This window comes from Coturnix japonica, unplaced genomic scaffold (genome assembly GCF_054131305.1).
Source record: "Coturnix japonica strain WE unplaced genomic scaffold, WE-NBRP24 Scf097, whole genome shotgun sequence".
NCBI classification, from domain to species: domain Eukaryota; kingdom Metazoa; phylum Chordata; class Aves; order Galliformes; family Phasianidae; genus Coturnix; species Coturnix japonica.
This window is the reverse complement of record NW_028189000.1, coordinates 32,480-50,388: the sequence shown is the minus strand read 5'-3', so window position 1 is coordinate 50,388 and position 17,909 is coordinate 32,480. Positions and strand designations below refer to the sequence as shown.

At 56.0% G+C, this 17,909-nt stretch overlaps 1 protein-coding gene and 1 pseudogene across 10 annotated transcripts in view; one reads left to right on the top strand and one right to left on the bottom strand.

Moving 5' to 3' along the window:
- Window positions 1-17,909, top strand: part of CXXC1 (CXXC finger protein 1) — a 40,043-nt gene that overhangs the window by 19,803 nt on the left and 2,331 nt on the right. For all 10 annotated transcript variants that reach the window (XR_014941660.1, XR_014941659.1, XR_014941658.1 and 7 more), the window contains exons 10-14: window positions 145-352; window positions 3,395-3,505; window positions 5,693-5,742; window positions 9,131-9,227; window positions 12,654-12,806. Coding sequence is in view for 2 of the 10 variants with exons in the window: in XM_085534701.1 (XP_085390827.1) it covers window positions 145-352; window positions 3,395-3,505; window positions 5,693-5,742; window positions 9,131-9,227; window positions 12,654-12,806 (619 nt within the window). In the remaining 8 variants the exon portion in view is untranslated. The remainder of the gene's footprint in view (window positions 1-144; window positions 353-3,394; window positions 3,506-5,692; window positions 5,743-9,130; window positions 9,228-12,653; window positions 12,807-17,909) is intronic.
- Window positions 10,977-12,647, bottom strand: LOC146751337 (uncharacterized; annotated as a pseudogene).

Sequence of the window (17,909 nt, the reverse complement as noted above, 5' to 3'; positions counted from 1 at the left end):
GCCCTACAATAACCAACCCGGCCCTACAATAACCAACCAGGCCCTACAATATCCAACCAGGCCCTACAATAACCAACCAGGCCCTACAATACCCAACCCGGCCCTATACTGCCCCTATATTTTCCGCCCCCTTTCTCCCCATAGCCGTATCTATGAGATCCTGCCCCAGCGCATCCAGCAGTGGCAGCAGAGTCCATGCGTGGCAGAGGAACACGGGAAGCGGCTCCTGGAGCGGATCCGGCGCGAGCAGCACCAGGCCCGGCTGCGCCTGCAGGACATGGAGCGGCGCTTCCACGAGCTCGAGGGGCTCATTGCCAGAGCCAAGGGGCACCCGGCCAGGGAGGATGAGGAGGTCGGACCCATAGAGTGACCCATAGACCCATAGATTGACCCATAGATTGACCCATAGATGGAGCCATAGATGGAGCCATAGATGGAGCCATAGATAGAGGAGCTCGAGGGGCTCATTGCCAGAGCTAAGGGGCACCCAGCGAGGGAGGATGAGGAGGTCGGACTCATAGATTGACCCATAGACTGACCCATAGACCCATAGACCCATAGATTGACCCATAGATGGAGACATAGATGGAGGAGCTCGAGGGGCTCATTGCCAGAGCTAAGGGGCACCTGGAGAGGGAGGATGAGGAGGTCAGACCCATAGAGTGACCCATAGACTGACCCATAGACCCATAGAGTGACCCATAGATGGAGCTATAGGTGGAGACATAGACTCATAGATGGAGCCATAGATAGAGGAGCTCGAGGGGCTCATTGCCAGAGCCAAGGGGCACCCGGCGAGGATGAGGAGGTCGGACCCATAGAGTGACCCATAGACCCATAGATTGACCCATAGATTGACCCATAGATGGAGCCATAGATGGAGCCATAGATAGAGCCATAGACTGACCCATAGATGGAGCCATAGATGGAGCCATAGATAGAGGAGCTCGAGGGGCTCATTGCCAGAGCCAAGGGGCACCCGGCCAGGGAGGATGAGGAGGTCGGACCCATAGAGTGACCCATAGATTGACCCATAGATGGACCCATAGAGTGACCCATAGATGGAGCCATAGAGTGACCCATAGATGGAGCCATAGATGGAGCCATAGATGGAGCCATAGATGGAGACATAGATAGAGGAGCTCGAGGGGCTCATTGCCAGAGCCAAGGGGCACCCGGCAAGGGAGGATGAGGAGGTCAGACCCATGGAGTGACCCATAGATTGACCCATAGATGGACCCATAGAGTGACCCATAGATGGAGCCATAGATGGAGCCATAGATAGAGGAGCTCGAGGGGCTCATTGCCAGAGCAAAGGGGCACCCGGCGAGGGAGGATGAGGAGGTCGGACCCATAGATTGACCCATAGAGTGACCCATAGACTGACCCATAGAGTGACCCATAGATGGAGCCATAGATAGAGGAGCTCGATGGGCTCATTGCCAGAGCCAAGGGGCACCCGGCCAGGGAGGATGAGGAGGTCGGACCCATAGAGTGACCCATAGATTGACCCATAGATGGAGCCACAGATAGAGCCATAGATGGAGACATAGACAGACCCATAGATGGAGCCATAGACTGACGCATAGATGGAGACATAGACCCATAGATGGAGCCATAGATGGAGCCATAGATAGAGGAGCTCGAGGGGCTCATTGCCAGAGCCAAGGGGCACCCGGCAAGGGAGGATGAGGAGGTCGGACCCATAGTGTCTGACCTATTAGTGTCCCCTTGTCCCTATAGATCCCCCCTGTCCCTATAGATCCCCCCCCGGCCCTTATAGGTTTCCCCCCCAGCCCCTATAGGTTCCCCCCCATCCCCTATAGGTGCCCCCCCATCCCCTATAGGTGCCCCCTCAGCCCCTATAGATCCCCCCCCAGCCCCTATAGGTGCCCCCCCAGCCCCTATAGGTGCCCCCCCAGCCCCTATAGGTGCCCCCCAGCCCCTATAAGTGCCCCCCAGCCCCTATAGGTGCTCTTAGGCCCCTATAGATGTTCCTCAGATCTTATAGATGCACTTCAGAACCTATTAGTGCCCCCCTGTCCCTATAGATCCCCCCCCGGCCCCTATAGGTGCCACCCCAGCCCCTATAGGTGCCACCCCCAGCCCCTATAGGTTCCCCTCCAGCCCCTATAGGTGCTTTTAGGTCCCTATAGATTTCCCTCTGATCTTACAGATGATGCACTTTAGAACCTATTAGTGCCCCCCTGTCCCTATAGATCCCCCCTGTCCCTATAGGTCCCCCCCCAGCCCCTATAGGTTCCCCCCCGGCCCCTATAGGTTCCCCCCCAGCCCCTATAGGTGCCACCCCCATCCCCTATAGGTTCCCCCCCAGCCCCTATAGGTGCTCTTAGGCCCCTATAGATGTTCCTCAGATCTTATAGATGCACTTCAAAACCTATTAGTGCCCCCCTGTCCCTATAGATCCCCCCCCAGCCCCTATAGGTTCCCCCCCAGCCCCTATAGGTGCCACCCCCAGCCCCTATAGGTTCCCCTCCAGCCCCTATAGGTGCCCCCCCAGCCCCTATAGGTTCCCCCCCGGCCCCTATAGGTGCCCCCCCAGCCCCTATAGGTTCCCCCCCAGCCCCTATAGGTGCCACCCCCAGCCCCTATAGGTTCCCCTCCAGCCCCTATAGGTGCTTTTAGGTCCCTATAGATTTCCCTCTGATCTTACAGATGATGCACTTTAGAACCTATTAGTGCCCCCCTGTCCCTATAGATCCCCCCTCAGCCCCTATAGGTGCCACCCCAGCCCCTATAGGTGCCCCCCAGCCCCTATAGGTGCTCTTAGGCCCCTATAGATGTTCCTCAGATCTTATAGATGCACTTCAGAACCTATTAGTGCCCCCCTGTCCCTATAGATCCCCCCCCGGCCCCTATAGGTTCCCCCCCATCCCCTATAGGTGCCCCCCAGCCTCTATAGGTGCCACCCCCAGCCCTTATAGGTCCCCCCCAGCCCCTATAGGTTCCCCCCCAGCCCCTATAGGTCCCCCCCCATCCCCTATAGGTTCCCCCCCATCCCCTATAGGTGTCCCCCCAGCCCCTATAGGTGCCCCCCCAGCCCCTATAGGTTCCCCCCCAGCCCCTATAGGTTCCCCCCCAGCCCCTATAGGTGCCCCCCCAGCCCCTATAGGTGCCCCCCCATCCCCTATAGGTGCCCCCCCATCCCCTATAGATCCCCCCCCAGCCCCTATAGGTTCCCCCCCATCCCCTATAGGTGCTCCCCCAGCCCCTATAGATCCCCCCCAGCCCCTATAGGTGCCACCCCATCCCCTATAGGTCCCCCCCCCAGCCCCTATAGGTCCCCCCCCATCCCCTATAGATGCCACCCCAGCCCCTATAGGTGCCCCCCAGCCCCTATAGGTGTCCCCCCATCCCCTATATCCCCCTTCAGACCAACGATGGGGACAGTGAGGACACGGACCTACAGATCTTCTGTGTGTCCTGCGGGCACCCCATTAACCCCAAAGTGGCCCTGAGGCACATGGAGCGCTGCTACGCCAAGGTATTGATCCTATAGGGGTTCTGTAGGGTCCCACTGGGTGCTATAGGGGGAGCTATGGGGGATATAGGGTGGGCTATGGGGGATATAGGGTCACCATTTGGGGTTCTGTGGGGATTATTGGGTATCCCTGGGTGCTATAGGGGATATAAGGACGGTGACGTTGGGGTCTATAGGGGTTATGGGGTCCCTTTGGTTGCTATAGGGGACATATAGACCTTGGAGGTGGGTTCTGTAGGGGTTGTGGGGTCCTCCTGGATGCTATAGGGGGGGCTATGAGGGATATAGGGGGGGCTATGGGGGATATAGGGGGGGCTATGGGGGTTATAGGGTCAGCATTTGGGTTCTGTGGGGATTATTGGGATCTCATGGGTGCTATAGGGGATGTAAGGACGGTGATGTTGGGGTCTATAGGGGTTATGGGGTCACTTTGGGTGCTATAGGGGACATATAGACCTTGGTGGTGGGTTCTATAGGGGTTGTGGGTGCTATAGGGGGGCTATGGGGGATATAGGGTGGGCTATGGGGGATATAGGGTCATCATTGGGGTTCTATGGGGATTATTGGGTCCTCTGGGTGCTATAGGGGATATAAGGACGGTGACGTTGGGGTCTATAGGGGTTATGGGGTCCCCATGGGTGCTATAGGGGGGGCTATGGGGGATATAGGGTGGGCTATGGGGGATATAGGGTCAGCATTTGGGGTTCTATGGGGATTATTGGGTCCCCTGTGTGCTATAGGGGATATAAGGATGGTGACGTTGGGGTCTATAGGGGTTATGGGGTCACTTTGGGTGCTATAGGGGACATATAGACCTTGGAGGTGGGTTCTATAGGGTCCCCATGGGTGCTATGGGGGGGCTATGGGGGATATAGGGTGGGCTATGGGGGATATAGGGTCACCATTTGGGGTTCTGTGGGGATTATTGGGATCTCATGGGTGCTATAGGGGGTATAAGGACGGTGACATTGGGGTCTGTAGGGGTGATGGGGTCCCCATGGGTGCTATAGGGGGGGCTATGGGGGATATAGGGTGGGCTGTGGGGGATATAGGGTCACCATTGGGGTTCTATGGGGATTATTGGGTCCTCTGGGTGCTATAGGGGATATAAGGACGGTGATGTTGGGGTCTATAGGGGTGATGGGGTCACTTTGGGTGCTATGGGGGACATATAGACCTTGGTGGTGGGTTCTATAGGGTCCCTATGGGTGCTATAGGGGGGCTATGGGGGATATAGGGTCACCATTGGGGTTCTATGGGGATTATTGGGTCCTCTGGGTGCTATAGGGGATATAAGGACGGTGATGTTGGGGTCTATAGGGGTTATGGGGTCACTTTGGGTGCTATAGGGGACATACAGACCTTGGTGTTGGGTTCTGTAGGGGTTGTGGGGTCCTCCTGGGTGCTATAGGGTGGGCTATGGGGGATATAGGGTGGGCTATGGGGGATATAGGGTGGGCTATGGGGGATATAGGGTCACCATTGGGGTTCTATGGGGATTATTGGGATCTCATGGGTGCTATAGGGGATATAAGGACGGTGACGTTGGGGTCTATAGGGGTCATGGGGTCACTTTGGGTGCTATAGGGGACATATAGACCTTGGAGGTGGGTTCTATAGGGTCCCACTGGGTGCTATAGGGGGGCTATGGGGGATATAGGGTCACCATTGGGGTTCTATGGGGATTATTGGGTCCCTTGGGTGCTATAGGGGATATAAGGATGGTGATGTTGGGGTCTATAGGGGTGATGGGGTCACTTTGGGTGCTATAGGGGACATATAGACCTTGGTGGTGGGTTCTATAGGGTCCCTATGGGTGCTATAGGGGGGCTATGGGGGATATAGGGTCACCATTGGGGTTCTATGGGGATTATTGGGTCCTCTGGGTGCTATAGGGGATATAAGGACGGTGACGTTGGGGTCTGTAGGGGTTATGGGGTCACATTGGGTGCTATAGGGGACATATAGACCTTGGTGTTGGGTTCTATAGGGGTTGTGGGGTCCCCATGGGTGCTATAGGGGGGCTATGGGGGATATAGGGTCACCATTGGGGTTCTGTGGGGATTATTGGGTCCCCTGGGTGCTATAGGGGATATAAGGATGGTGACGTTGGGGTCTATAGGGGTGATGGGGTCTATAGGGTCTATTGGGATCTATAGGGTCCCCCCTAATCTTTGTGTCCCCCCACAGTATGAGAGCCAGACCTCCTTCGGATCCATGTACCCCACACGCATCGAAGGGTGAGTGACCCCATAGGGACCCCAAAGGGACCCCATAGAGACCCCAAAGTGACCCCAAAGTGACCCCATAGAGACCCCATAGGGACCTCAAAGAGACCCCAAAGTGACCCCGTAGGGACCCCAAAGTGACCCCAAAGAGACCCCCAATGTGTCCCTAAAGGTACCCTGAAGAGACGCCAAAGGGACTCCATAGTGACCCCATAGGGAACCCAGAGTGACCCCATAGGGACCCCAAAGAGACTATCCCATAGAGACCCCATGGGGACCCCAAAGGGACCCCAAAGAGACCCCAAAGAGACCCCAAAGTGACCCCATAGGGACCCCAATGAGACCCCAAAGAGACCCCAAAGTGACTCCATAGGGACCCCATAGGGACCCCAAAGAGACCCCAAAGTGACCCCATAGGGACCCCATAGGGACCCCAAAGAGACCCCCAATGTGTCCCTAAAGGGACCCCGAAGAGACCCCATAGGGACCCCATAGGGACCCCAAAGAGACCCCATAGGGACTCCATAGTGACCCCAAAGGGACCCCAAAGAGACCACCAATGTGTCCCTAAAGGGACCCCGAAGAGACCCCATAGTGACCCCATAGGGACCCCAAAGGGACCCCATAGGGACCCCAAAGAGACCCCAAAGTGACCCCATAGGGACCCCATTGTGACCCTAAAGGGACCCCAAAGTGACCCCATAGGGACCCCAAAGTGACCCCCAATGTGTCCCTAAAGGGACCCCGAAGAGACCCCAAAGGGACCCCATAGGGACCCATAGTGACCCCATAGTGACCCCATAGGGACCCCAAAGTGACCCCATAGGGACCCCATTGTGACCCCATAGGGACACCAAAGTGACCCCAAAAGGACCCCAAAGAGACCCCAAAGTGACCCCATAGGGACCCCAAAGAGAGCCCCAATGTGTCCCTAAAGGGACCCCGAAGAGACCCGAAAGGGACCCCAAAGTGACCCTAAAGGGACCCCAAAGAGACCCCATAGAGACCCCATTGTGACCCTAAAGGGACACCAAAGTGACCCCATAGGGACCCCAAAGAGACCCCAAAGGGACCCCATAGGGACCCCAAAGAAACCCCAAAGGGACCCTATAGGGACCCCATAGGGACCCCAAAGAGACCACAAAGTGACCCCGTAGGGACCCCAAAGAGACCCCCAATGTGTCCCTAAAGGGACCCCGAAGAGACCCCAAAGGGACTCCATAGGGACCCCATAGTGACCCCATAGGGACCCCATAGTGGCCCCATAGGGACCCCATAGTGACCCCATAGGGACCCCAAAGAGACCCCAAAAGGACCCCAAAGAGACCCCAAAGTGACCCCATAGGGACCCCAGTGTGACCCTAAAGGGACCCCATAGGGACCCCAAAGAAACCCCAAAGGGACTCCATAGTGACCCCATAGGGACCCCAAAGAGACCCCAAAGTGACCCCATAGGGACCCCAAAGAGACCCCAAAGTGACCCCATAGGGACCACAAAGAGACCCCAAAGTGACCCCGTAGGGACCCCAAAGAGACCCCAAAGGGACTCCATAGTGACCCCATAGAGACCCCATTGTGACCCTGAAGGGACCCCGAAGAGACCCCAAAGGGACTCCATAGTGACCCCATAGGGACCCCAAAGAGACCCCATAGGGACCCCAAAGAGACCCCATAGAGACCCCATGGGGACCCCAAAGGGACCCCAAAGAGACCCCAAAGTGACCCCATAGGGACCCCATAGGGACCCCATAGGGACCCCAAAGTGACCCCGTAGGGACCCCAAAGAGACCCCATTGTGTCCCTAAAGGGACCCTGAAGATACCCCAAAGGGACCCCATAGTGACCCCATAGAGACCCCATTGTGTCCCTAAAGGGACCCCGAAGAGACCCCATAGGGACCCCAAAGAGACCACAAAAGGACCCCATAGAGACCCCCAATGTGCCCCTAAAGGGACCCCAAAGTGACCCTAAAGGGACCCCAAAGAGACCCCAAAGAGACCCCATAGGGACCCTAAAGGGACACCAAAGTGACCCCATAGGGACCCCAAAGAGACCCCAAAGGGACCCCATAGGGACCCCATAGGGACCCCATAGGGACCCCAAAGAGACCCCAAAGAGACCCCGTAGGGACCCCAAAGAGACCCCCAATGTGTCCCTAAAGGGACCCCGAAGAGACCCCAAAGGGACTCCATAGTGACCCCATAGAGACCCCAAAGAGACCCCAAAAGGACCCCATAGAGACCCCCAATGTACCCCTAAAGGGACCCCAAAGTGACCCCAAAAGGACCCCAAAGAGACCCCATAGGGACCCCAAAGAGACCCCATAGTGACCCCATAGGGACCCCAAAGTGACCCCGTAGAGACCCCATTGTGTCCCTAAAGGGACCCCGAAGAGACCCCATAGGGACCCCAAAGAGACCCCAAAAGGACCCCATAGAGACCCCCAATGTGCCCCTAAAGGGACCCCAAAGTGACCCTAAAGGGACCCCAAAGAGACCCCAAGGAGACCCCATAGGGACCCTAAAGGGACACCAAAGTGACCCCATAGGGACCCCAAAGAGACCCCAAAGAGACCCCATAGGGACCCCATAGGGACCCCATAGGGACCCCAAAGAGACCCCAAAGTGACCCCGTAGGGACCCCAAAGAGACCCCCAATGTGTCCCTAAAGGGACCCTGAAGAGACCCCAAAGGGACCCCATAGGGACCCCAAAGGGACCCCAATGTGTCCCTAAAGGGACCCTGAAGAGACCCCAAAGGGACCCCATAGTGACCCCATAGAGACCCCATTGTGTCCCTAAAGGGACCCCGAAGAGACCCCAAAGGGACTCCATAGTGACCCCATAGGGACCCCAAAGAGACCCCAAAAGGACCCCATAGAGACCCCCAATGTGCCCCTAAAGGGACCCCAAAGAGACCCCAAAGAGACCCCATTGTGACCCTAAAGGGACCCCATAGTGACCCCAAAGTGACCCCATAGGGACCCCAAAGAGACCCCAAAGAGACCCCAAAGTGACCCCAAAGGGACCCCATATGACCCCAAATGCCCCCATGGCCCCAAAGACCCCCCCCATGATCCCAATAACCCCAATAACCCCCAATAAATAACCCCAATAACCCCAATAAATAACCCCAATAACCCCAATCAATCAATCAATAACTCCAATTAATCACCCCAATCAATTAATAATCAATAACCCCAATTAATCAATTAGTGACCCCAATTAATCAATGAATAACCCCAATAGATCAACCACTCAATAACCAATCACTGACTCACCCCAACCAGTCACTAATTAATCGATAATTAATCACTAATTAATCAATAATTAATCGATGATTAATCGCTAATTAATCGCTAATTAATCACTAATTAATCGCTAATTAATCAATACTTGCAGCGCCACCCGGCTGTTCTGTGACGTGTACAACCCGCAGAGTAAAACCTACTGCAAGAGGCTGCAGGTGCTGTGCCCAGAGCACTCCCGGGACCCCAAAGTGAGTTATGGGGTTATGGGGTTATGGGGTCTGTTATGGGGTTATGGGGTTATGGGGTGTGTTATGGGGTCTGTTATGGGGTTATGGGGTTATAGGGTCTGTTATGGGGTCTGTTATGGGGTTATGGGGTCTGTTATGGGGTCTGCTATGGGGTTATGGGGTTATAGGGTCTGTTATGGGGTGTGTTATGGGGTTATGGGGTCTGTTATGGGGTTATGGGGTGTGTTATGGGGTTACAAAACCTACTGCAAGAGGCTGCAGGTGCTGTGCCCAGAGCACTCCCGGGACCCCAAAGTGAGTTATGGGGTTATGGGGTTATGGGGTGTGTTATGGGGTCTGTTATGGGGTTATGGGGTTATGGGGTTAGTTATGGGGTTATGGGGTTATGGGGTTATAGGGTCTGCTATGGGGTCTGCTGTGGGGTTATGGGGTGTGTTACGGGGTTATGGGGTTATGGGGTCTGTTATGGGGTTATGGGGTCTGTTATGGGGTGTGTTATGGAGTTATAGGGTCTGTTATGGGGTCTGTTATGGGGTGTGTTATGGAGTTATAGGGTCTGTTATGGGGTCTGTTATGGGGTGTGTTATGGAGTTATAGGGTCTGTTATGGGGTCTGCTATGGGGTTATGGGGTTATAGGGTCTGTTATGGGGTCTGCTATGGGGTTATGGGGTCTGTTATGGGGTTATAGGGTCTGTTATGGGGTGTGTTATGGGGTTATGGGGTCTGTTATGGGGTTATGGGGTTATGGGGTCTGTTATGGGGTCTGCTATGGGGTTATGGGTTTATAGGGTCTGTTATGGGGCCTGCTATGGGGTTATGGGGTCTGTTATGGGGTTATGGGGTTATGGGGTCTGTTATGGGGTTATGGGGTTATAGGGTCTGTTATGGGGTTATGGGGTTATAGGGTCTGCTATGGGGTCTGCTATGGGGTTATGTGTTTATAGGGTCTGTTATCGGGTCTGTTATGGGGTCTGCTATGGGGTTATGGGGTCTGTTATGGGGTCTGTTATGGGGTTATGGGGTTATGGGGTGTGTTATGGGGTTACAAATCCTACTGCAAGAGGCTGCAGGTGCTGTGCCCAGAGCACTCCCGGGACCCCAAAGTGAGTTATGGGGTTATGGGGTCTGCTATGGGGTTATGGGGTTATAGGGTCTGTTATGGGGTTATAGGGTTATAGGGTCTGTTATGGGGTTATGGGGTCTGCTATGGGGTTATGGGGTTATGGGGTTATGGGGTCTGTTATGGGGTTATAGGGTCTGTTATGGGGTTATGGGGTTATGGGGTCAGTTATGGGGTTATGGGGTGTGTTATGGGGTTATGGGGTTATAGGGTCTGTTATGGGGTCTGTTATGGGGTTATGGGGTCTGCTATGGGGTTATGGGGTGTGTTACGGGGTTATGGGGTTATAGGGTCTGTTATGGGGTCTGCTATGGGGTTATGGGGTTATAGGGTCTGTTATGGGGTCTGCTATGGGGTTATGGGGTCTGCTATGGGGTTATGGGTTTATAGGGTCTGTTATGGGGTCTGCTATGGGGTTATAGGGTCTGCTATGGGGTTATGGGTTTATAGGGTCTGTTATGGGGTCTGCTATGGGGTTATGGGGTCTGTTATGGGGTTATGGGGTTATAGGGTCTGCTATAGGGTTATGGGGTTATGGGGTCTGTTATGGGGTCTGCTATGGCGTTATGGGGTTATGGGATGTCCGCTATGGGGCAGAAATAATACTATATGGGGTGCCCATATAACCCTATGGGTGCCCATATAACCCTATGGGGTGCCCATATAACCCTATGGGATGCCCATATAACCCTATGGGATGCCCATATAACCCTATGGGGTGCCCATATAACCCTATGGGGTGCCCATATAACCCTATTGGGAGCCCATATAACCCTATGGGATGCCCATATAACCCTATGGGGTGCCCATATAACCCTATGGGATGCCCATATAACCCTATGGGGTGCCCATATAACCCTATAGGGTGTCCATATAACCCTATGGGATGGCCATATAACCCTATAGGGTGCCCATATAACCCTATGGGGTGCCCATATAACCCTATGGGATGGCCATATAACCCTATGGGATGCCCATATAACCCTATGGGGTGTCCATATAACCCTATGGGATGGCCATATAACCCTATGGGATGGCCATATTACCCTATGGGGTGCCCATATAACCCTATGGGACGCCCATATAACCCTATGGGATGCCCATATAACCCTATGGGGTGCCCATATAACCCTATGGGATGCCCATATAACCATATGGAGTGCCCATATAACCCTATGGGGTGCCCATATAACCCCATGGGATGCCCATATAACCCTATGGGGTGCCCATATAACCCTATGGGACGCCCATATAACCCTATAGGGTGCCCATATAAACCTATGGGTTGCCCATATAACCCTATAGGGTGCCCATATAACCCTATGGGATGCCCATATAACCCTAGGGGGTGCCCATATAACCCTATGGGACGCCCATATAACCCTATAGGGTGCCCATATAACCCTATGGGGTGCCCATATAACCCTATGGGACGCCCATATAACCCTATGGGATGGCCATATAACTCTATGGGGTGCCCATATAACCCTATGGGATGCCCATATAACCCTATGGGGTGCCCATATAACCCTATGGGACGCCCATATAACCCTATGGGATGGCCATATAACCCTATGGGGTGCCCATATAACCCTATAGGGTGCCCATATAACCCTATGGGGTGGCCATATAACCCTATGGGGTGCCCATATAACCCTATGGGATGCCCATATAACCCTATGGGACGCCCATATAACCCTATGGGACGGCCATATAACCCTATGGGATGCCCATATAACCCTATGGAGTGCCCATATAACCCTATGGGGTGCCCATATAACCCTATGGGACGCCCATATAACCCTATGGGGTGCCCATATAACCCTATGGGGTGCCCATATAACCCTATGGGGTGCCCATATAACCCTATGGGACGCCCATATAACCCTATGGGACGCCCATATAATCCTATAGGGTGCCCATATAACCCTATGGGACGCCCATATAATCCTATAGGGTGCCCATATAACCCTATGGGGTGCCCATATAACCCTATGGGACGCCCATATAACCCTATGGGGCACCCATATAACCCTATGGGGTGCCCATATAACCCTATGGGGTGCCCATATAACCCTATGGGGTGCCCATATAACCCTATGGGACGCCCATATAACCCTATGGGACGCCCATATAACCCTATAGGGTGCCCATATAACCCTATGGGGTGCCCATATAACCCTATGGGACACCCATATAACCCTATGGGACACCCATATAACCCTATGGGGTGCCCATATAACCCTATGGGGTGCCCATATAACCCTATGGGGTGCCCATATAACCCTATGGGGTGCCCATATAGGTCCCTGCAGACGAGGTGTGCGGGTGCCCGTTGGTTCGGGACGTCTTTGAGCTGACGGGGGATTTCTGCCGCGTCCCCAAACGTCGCTGTAACCGCCATTACTGCTGGGAGAAACTGCGCAGGGCAGAGGTGGACCTGGAGAGGGTCCGGGTGGTGAGTACATGGGGTCTATGGGGTCCTATGGGGGTCTATGGGGGTCTATGGGGGTCTATGGGGGTCCTATGGGGTCCTATGGGGTTCTATGGGGTCCTATGGGGGTCCTATGGGGGTCTATGGGGTCCTATGGGGGTCTGTGGGGTCCTGTAGGGTCCTATGGGGTCCTGTAGGGTCCTATGGGGGTATATGGGGTCCTATTGGGGTCTATGGGGGTCTGTGGGGTCCTATTGGGGTCTATGGGGTCTGTGGGTGTCTATGGGGTCCTATGGGGTCCTATGGGGATCTAAGGGGGTCTGTGGGGTCCTATTGGGTTCTATGGGGGTCTATGGGGGTCTATGGGGTCCTATGGGGGTCTATGGGGGTCCTATGGGGATCTAAGGGGCTTCTAGGGGGGTCTGTGGGGACCTATGGGGATCTAAGGGGGTCTATGTGGGGTCTATGGGGTCCTGTAGGGTCCTATGGGGGTCTGTGGGGGTCTATGGGGGGTCTATGGGGTCCTATGGGGGTCCTATGGTGGTCTATGGGGTCCTGTAGGGTCCTATGGGGGTCTATGGGGGTCCTATGGGGGTCTATGGGGTCTGTGGGGGTTTATGGGGTCCTATGGGGTCCTATGGGGATCTAAGGGGGTCTATGGGATCTAAGGGGGTCTGTGGGGTCCTATGGGGGTCTATGGGGTCCTATGGGGGTCCTATGGGGTCCTATGGGGATCTAAGGGGCTTCTAGGGGGTTCTGTGGGGACCTATGGGGGTCTATGGGGGTCTATGGGATCTAAGGGGGTCTGTGGGGTCCTATGGGGTTCTATGGGGTCCTATGGGGGTCCTATGGGGTCCTATGGGGTCCTATGGGGTCCTATGGGGATCTAAGGGGCTTCTAGGGGGGTCTGTGGGGACCTATGGGGGTCTATGGGGGTCTATGGGATCAGGGGGGTCCTATGGGGGTCCTATGGGGATCTAAGGGGGTCTATGGGGTCCTATGGGGTCCTATGGGGGTCTATGGGGTCCTATGGGGGTCCTATGGGGTCCTATGGGATCAGGGGGGTCCTATGGGGGTCCTATGGGGTCCTATGGGATCAGGGGGGTCCTATGGGGGTCCTATGGGGTCCTATGGGATCAGGGGGTGTCCTGTGGGGGTCCTATGGGGATCTAAGGGGGTCTATGGGGTCCTATGGGGTCCTATGGGGATCTAAGGGGGTCTATGGGATCTAAGGGGGTCTATGGGGTCCTATGGGGGTCTATGGGGGTCCTATGGGGGGTCTATGGGGTCCTATGGGGTCCTATGGGGGGTCTATGGGGTCCTGTAGGGTCCTATGGGAGTCTATGGTGTCTATGGGGGTCTATGGGGTCCTATGGGGGTCCTATGGGAGTCTATGGGGTTCTATGGGGGTCTATGGGGTCTGTGGGGGTGCTATGGGGGTCTATGGGGTCCTATGGGGGTCTATGGGGTCCTATGGGGTCCTATGGGGGTCTATGGGGTCCTGTAGGGTCCTATGGGGGTATATGGGGTCCTATTGGGGTCTATGGGGGTCTGTGGGGTCCTATGGGGGTCTATGGGGGGTCTATGGGGATCTAAGGGGGTCTGTGGGGGTCCTGTGGGGGTCTATGGGGTCCTATGGGGGTCTATGTGGGGTCTATGGGGTCCTGTAGGGTCTTATGGGGGTCTATGGGGTCTATGGGGTCCTATGGGGGTCTATGGGGTCTATGGGGTCCTATGGGGGTCCTATGGGGTCCTATGGGATCAGGGGGGTCCTATGGGGGTCCTATGGGGTCCTATGGGATCGGGGGGAGTCCTGTGGGGGTCCTATGGGGATCTAAGGGGGTCTATGGGGTCCTATGGGGTCCTATGGGGATCTAAGGGGTTCTATGGGATCTAAGGGGGTCTGTGGGGTCCTATGGGGTTCTATGGGGATCTAAGGGGCTTCTAGGGGGGTCTGTGGGGACCTATGGGGTTCTATGGGGTCTCTGGGGTCTGTGGGGGTCTATGGGGTCCTATGGGGGTCCTATGGGGAGTCTATGGGGTCCTGTAGGGTCCTATGGGGGTCTGTGGGGGGTCTATGGGGGGGTTCTATGGGGTCCTATGGGGGGTCTGTGGGGTCCTATGGGGGTCCTATGGGGGTTCTATGGGGTCCTGTAGGGTCCTATGGGGGTCTATGGGGGTCCTATGGGGGTCTATGGGGTCTGTGGGGGTCTATGGGGTCCTATGGGGTCCTATGGGGATCTAAGGGGGTCTATGGGATCTAAGGGGGTCTGCGGGGTCCTATGGGGGTCTATGGGGTCCTATGGGGGTCCTATGGGGTCCTATGGGGATCTAAGGGGCTTCTAGGGGGGTCTGTGGGGACCTATGGGGGTCTATGGGGGTCTATGGGATCTAAGGGGGTCTGTGGGGTCCTATGGGGTTCTATGGGGTCCTATGGGGGTCCTATGGGGTCCTATGGGGTCCTATGAAGATCTAAGGGGCTTCTAGGGGGGTCTGTGGGGACCTATGGGGATCTAAGGGGGTCTATGGGATCTAAGGGGGTCTGTGGGGTCCTATGGGGTTCTATGGGGGTCTATGGGGGTCTATGGGGTCCTATGGGGGTCCTATGGGGTCCTATGGGGTCCTATGGGGATCTAAGGGGCTTCTAGGGGGGTCTGTGGGGACCTATGGGGGTCTATGGGGGTCTATGGGATCAGGGGGGTCCTATGGGGGTCCTATGGAGATCTAAGGGGGTCTATGGGATCCTATGGGGTCCTATGGGGGTCTATGGGGTCCTATGGGGGTCCTATGGGGTCCTATGGGATCAGGGGGGTCCTATGGGGGTCCTATGGGGGTCCTATGGGGTCCTATGGGATCGGGGGGTGTCCTGTGGGGGTCCTATGGGGATCTAAGGGGGTCTATGGGGTCCTATGGGGTCCTATGGGGATCTAAGGGGGTCTATGGGATCTAAGGGGGTCTATGGGGTCCTATGGGGGTCTATGGGGGTCCTATGGGGGGTCTATGGGGTCCTATGGGGTCCTATGGGGGGTCTATGGGGTCCTGTAGGGTCCTTTGGGAGTCTATGGTGTCTATGGGGGTCTATGGGGGTCCTATGGGGGGTCTATGGGGTCCTATGGGGTCCTATGGGGGGTCTATGGGGTCCTGTAGGGTCCTATGGGAGTCTATGGTGTCTATGGGGGTCTATGGGGTCCTATGGGGGTCCTATGGGAGTCTATGGGGTTCTATGGGGTCCTATGGGGGTCTATGGGGTCCTATGGGTGGTCTATGGGGGGTCTATGGGTGGTCTATGGGGTCCTATGGGGGTCTATGGGGTCTATGGGTGGTCTATGGGGTCCTATGGGGGTCTATGGGGTCCTATGGGGGTCCTATGGGGGTCTATGGGGTCTGTGGGGGTCTATGGGGGTCTATGGGGTCCTATGGGGGTCTATGGGGGGTCTATGGGGTCCTGTAGGGTCCTATGGGGGGTCTATGGGGGGTCTATGGGGTCCTATGGGGTTCTATGGGGTCCTGTAGGGTCCTATGGGGGTCTATGGGGGTCTATGTGGGGTCTATGGGGTCCTATGGGGTTCTATGGGGTCCTGTAGGGTCCTATGGGGGTCTATGGGGGTCTATGGGGGGTCTATGGGGGTCTATGGGGTCCTGTAGTGTCCTATGGGGTCCTATGGGGGTCCTATGGGGGTCTATGGGGTCTGTGGGGGTCTATGGGGGTCTATGGAGTCCTATGGGGGTCCTATGGGGGTCTATGGGGTCTGTGGGTGTCTATGGGGGGTCTGTGGGGTCCTATGGGGGTCTATGGGGTCCTGTAGGGTCCTATGGGGGTCTATGGGGGTCTATGGGGGGTCTATGGGGGTCTATGGGGTCCTGTAGGGTCCTATGGGGGTCTATGGGGTCCTGTAGGGTCCTATGGGGTCTATGGGGTCCTATGGGGGTCTATGGGGGGTCTATGGGGTCCTATGGGGGTCTATGGGGTCCTATGGGGGTCTATGGGGGGTCTATGGGGTCCTGTAGGGTCCTATGGGGGTCTATGGGGGGTCTGTGGGGGTCTATGGGGTCCTGTAGGGTCCTATGGGGGTCTATGGGGTGTCTGTGGGGTCTATGGGGTCCTGTAGGGTCCTATGGGGTCTATGGGGTCCTATGGGGGTCTGTGGGGGTCTATGGCGGTCTATGGGGTCTATGGGGGGTCTATGGCGTCCTATGGGGGTCTATGGGGGGTCTATGGGGTCCTGTAGGGTCCTGTGGGGGTCTATGGGGTCCTATGGGGCTCTATGGGGGCTCTATGGGGTCTGTGGGGGTCTATGGGGGTCTATGGGGTCCTATGGGGGTCTATGGGGTCTATGGCGGTCTATGGGGTCTATGGGGGGTCTATGGGGTCCTATGGGGGTCTGTGGGGGGGTCTATGGGGTCCTATGGGGCTCTATGGGGGCTCTATGGGGTCTGTGGGGGTCTATGGGGGTCTATGGGGTCCTATGGGGGTCTATGGGGTCTATGGCGGTCTATGGGGTCTATGGGGGGGTCTATGGGGTCCTATGGGGGTCTGTAGGGGGGTCTATGGGGTCCTATGGGGGTCTATGGGGTCCCGTAGGGTCCTATGGGGGTCTATAGGGTCCTATGGGGGTCTATGGGGTCCCTATGGGGGTTTTTGGGGTCCCTATGGGGTCTGAGGGTCCCTAAGGGTCCCTATGGGCTTTGTGGGGTCTCTGTAGGGTTTTTGGGGTCCCTATGTGGTTTTTTGGGGTCCCTATGGACTTTATGGGGTCTGAGTGTCCCTAAGGGTCCCTATGGGCTTTGTGGGCTCCCTATGGGGTTTTAGGGTCCCTATGGGCTTTGTGGGGTCCCTATGGTGTTTTTAGGGTCCCTATGGACTTTATGGGGTCCCTATGGGCTTTGTGGGCTCCCTATGGGGTTTTAGGGTCTCTATGGGCTTTGTGGGCTCCCTATGGACTTTATGGAGTCCCTATGGGGTTTGTGGGCTCCCTATGGGGTTTTTGGGGTCCCTATGGGCTTTGTGGGCTCCCTATGGGGTTGTAGGCTCCCTATGGGCTTTGTGGGCTCCCTATGGGGTTGTAGGCTCCCTATGGGGTTTGTGGGCTCCCTATGGGGTTGTAGGCTCCCTATGGGCTTTGTGGG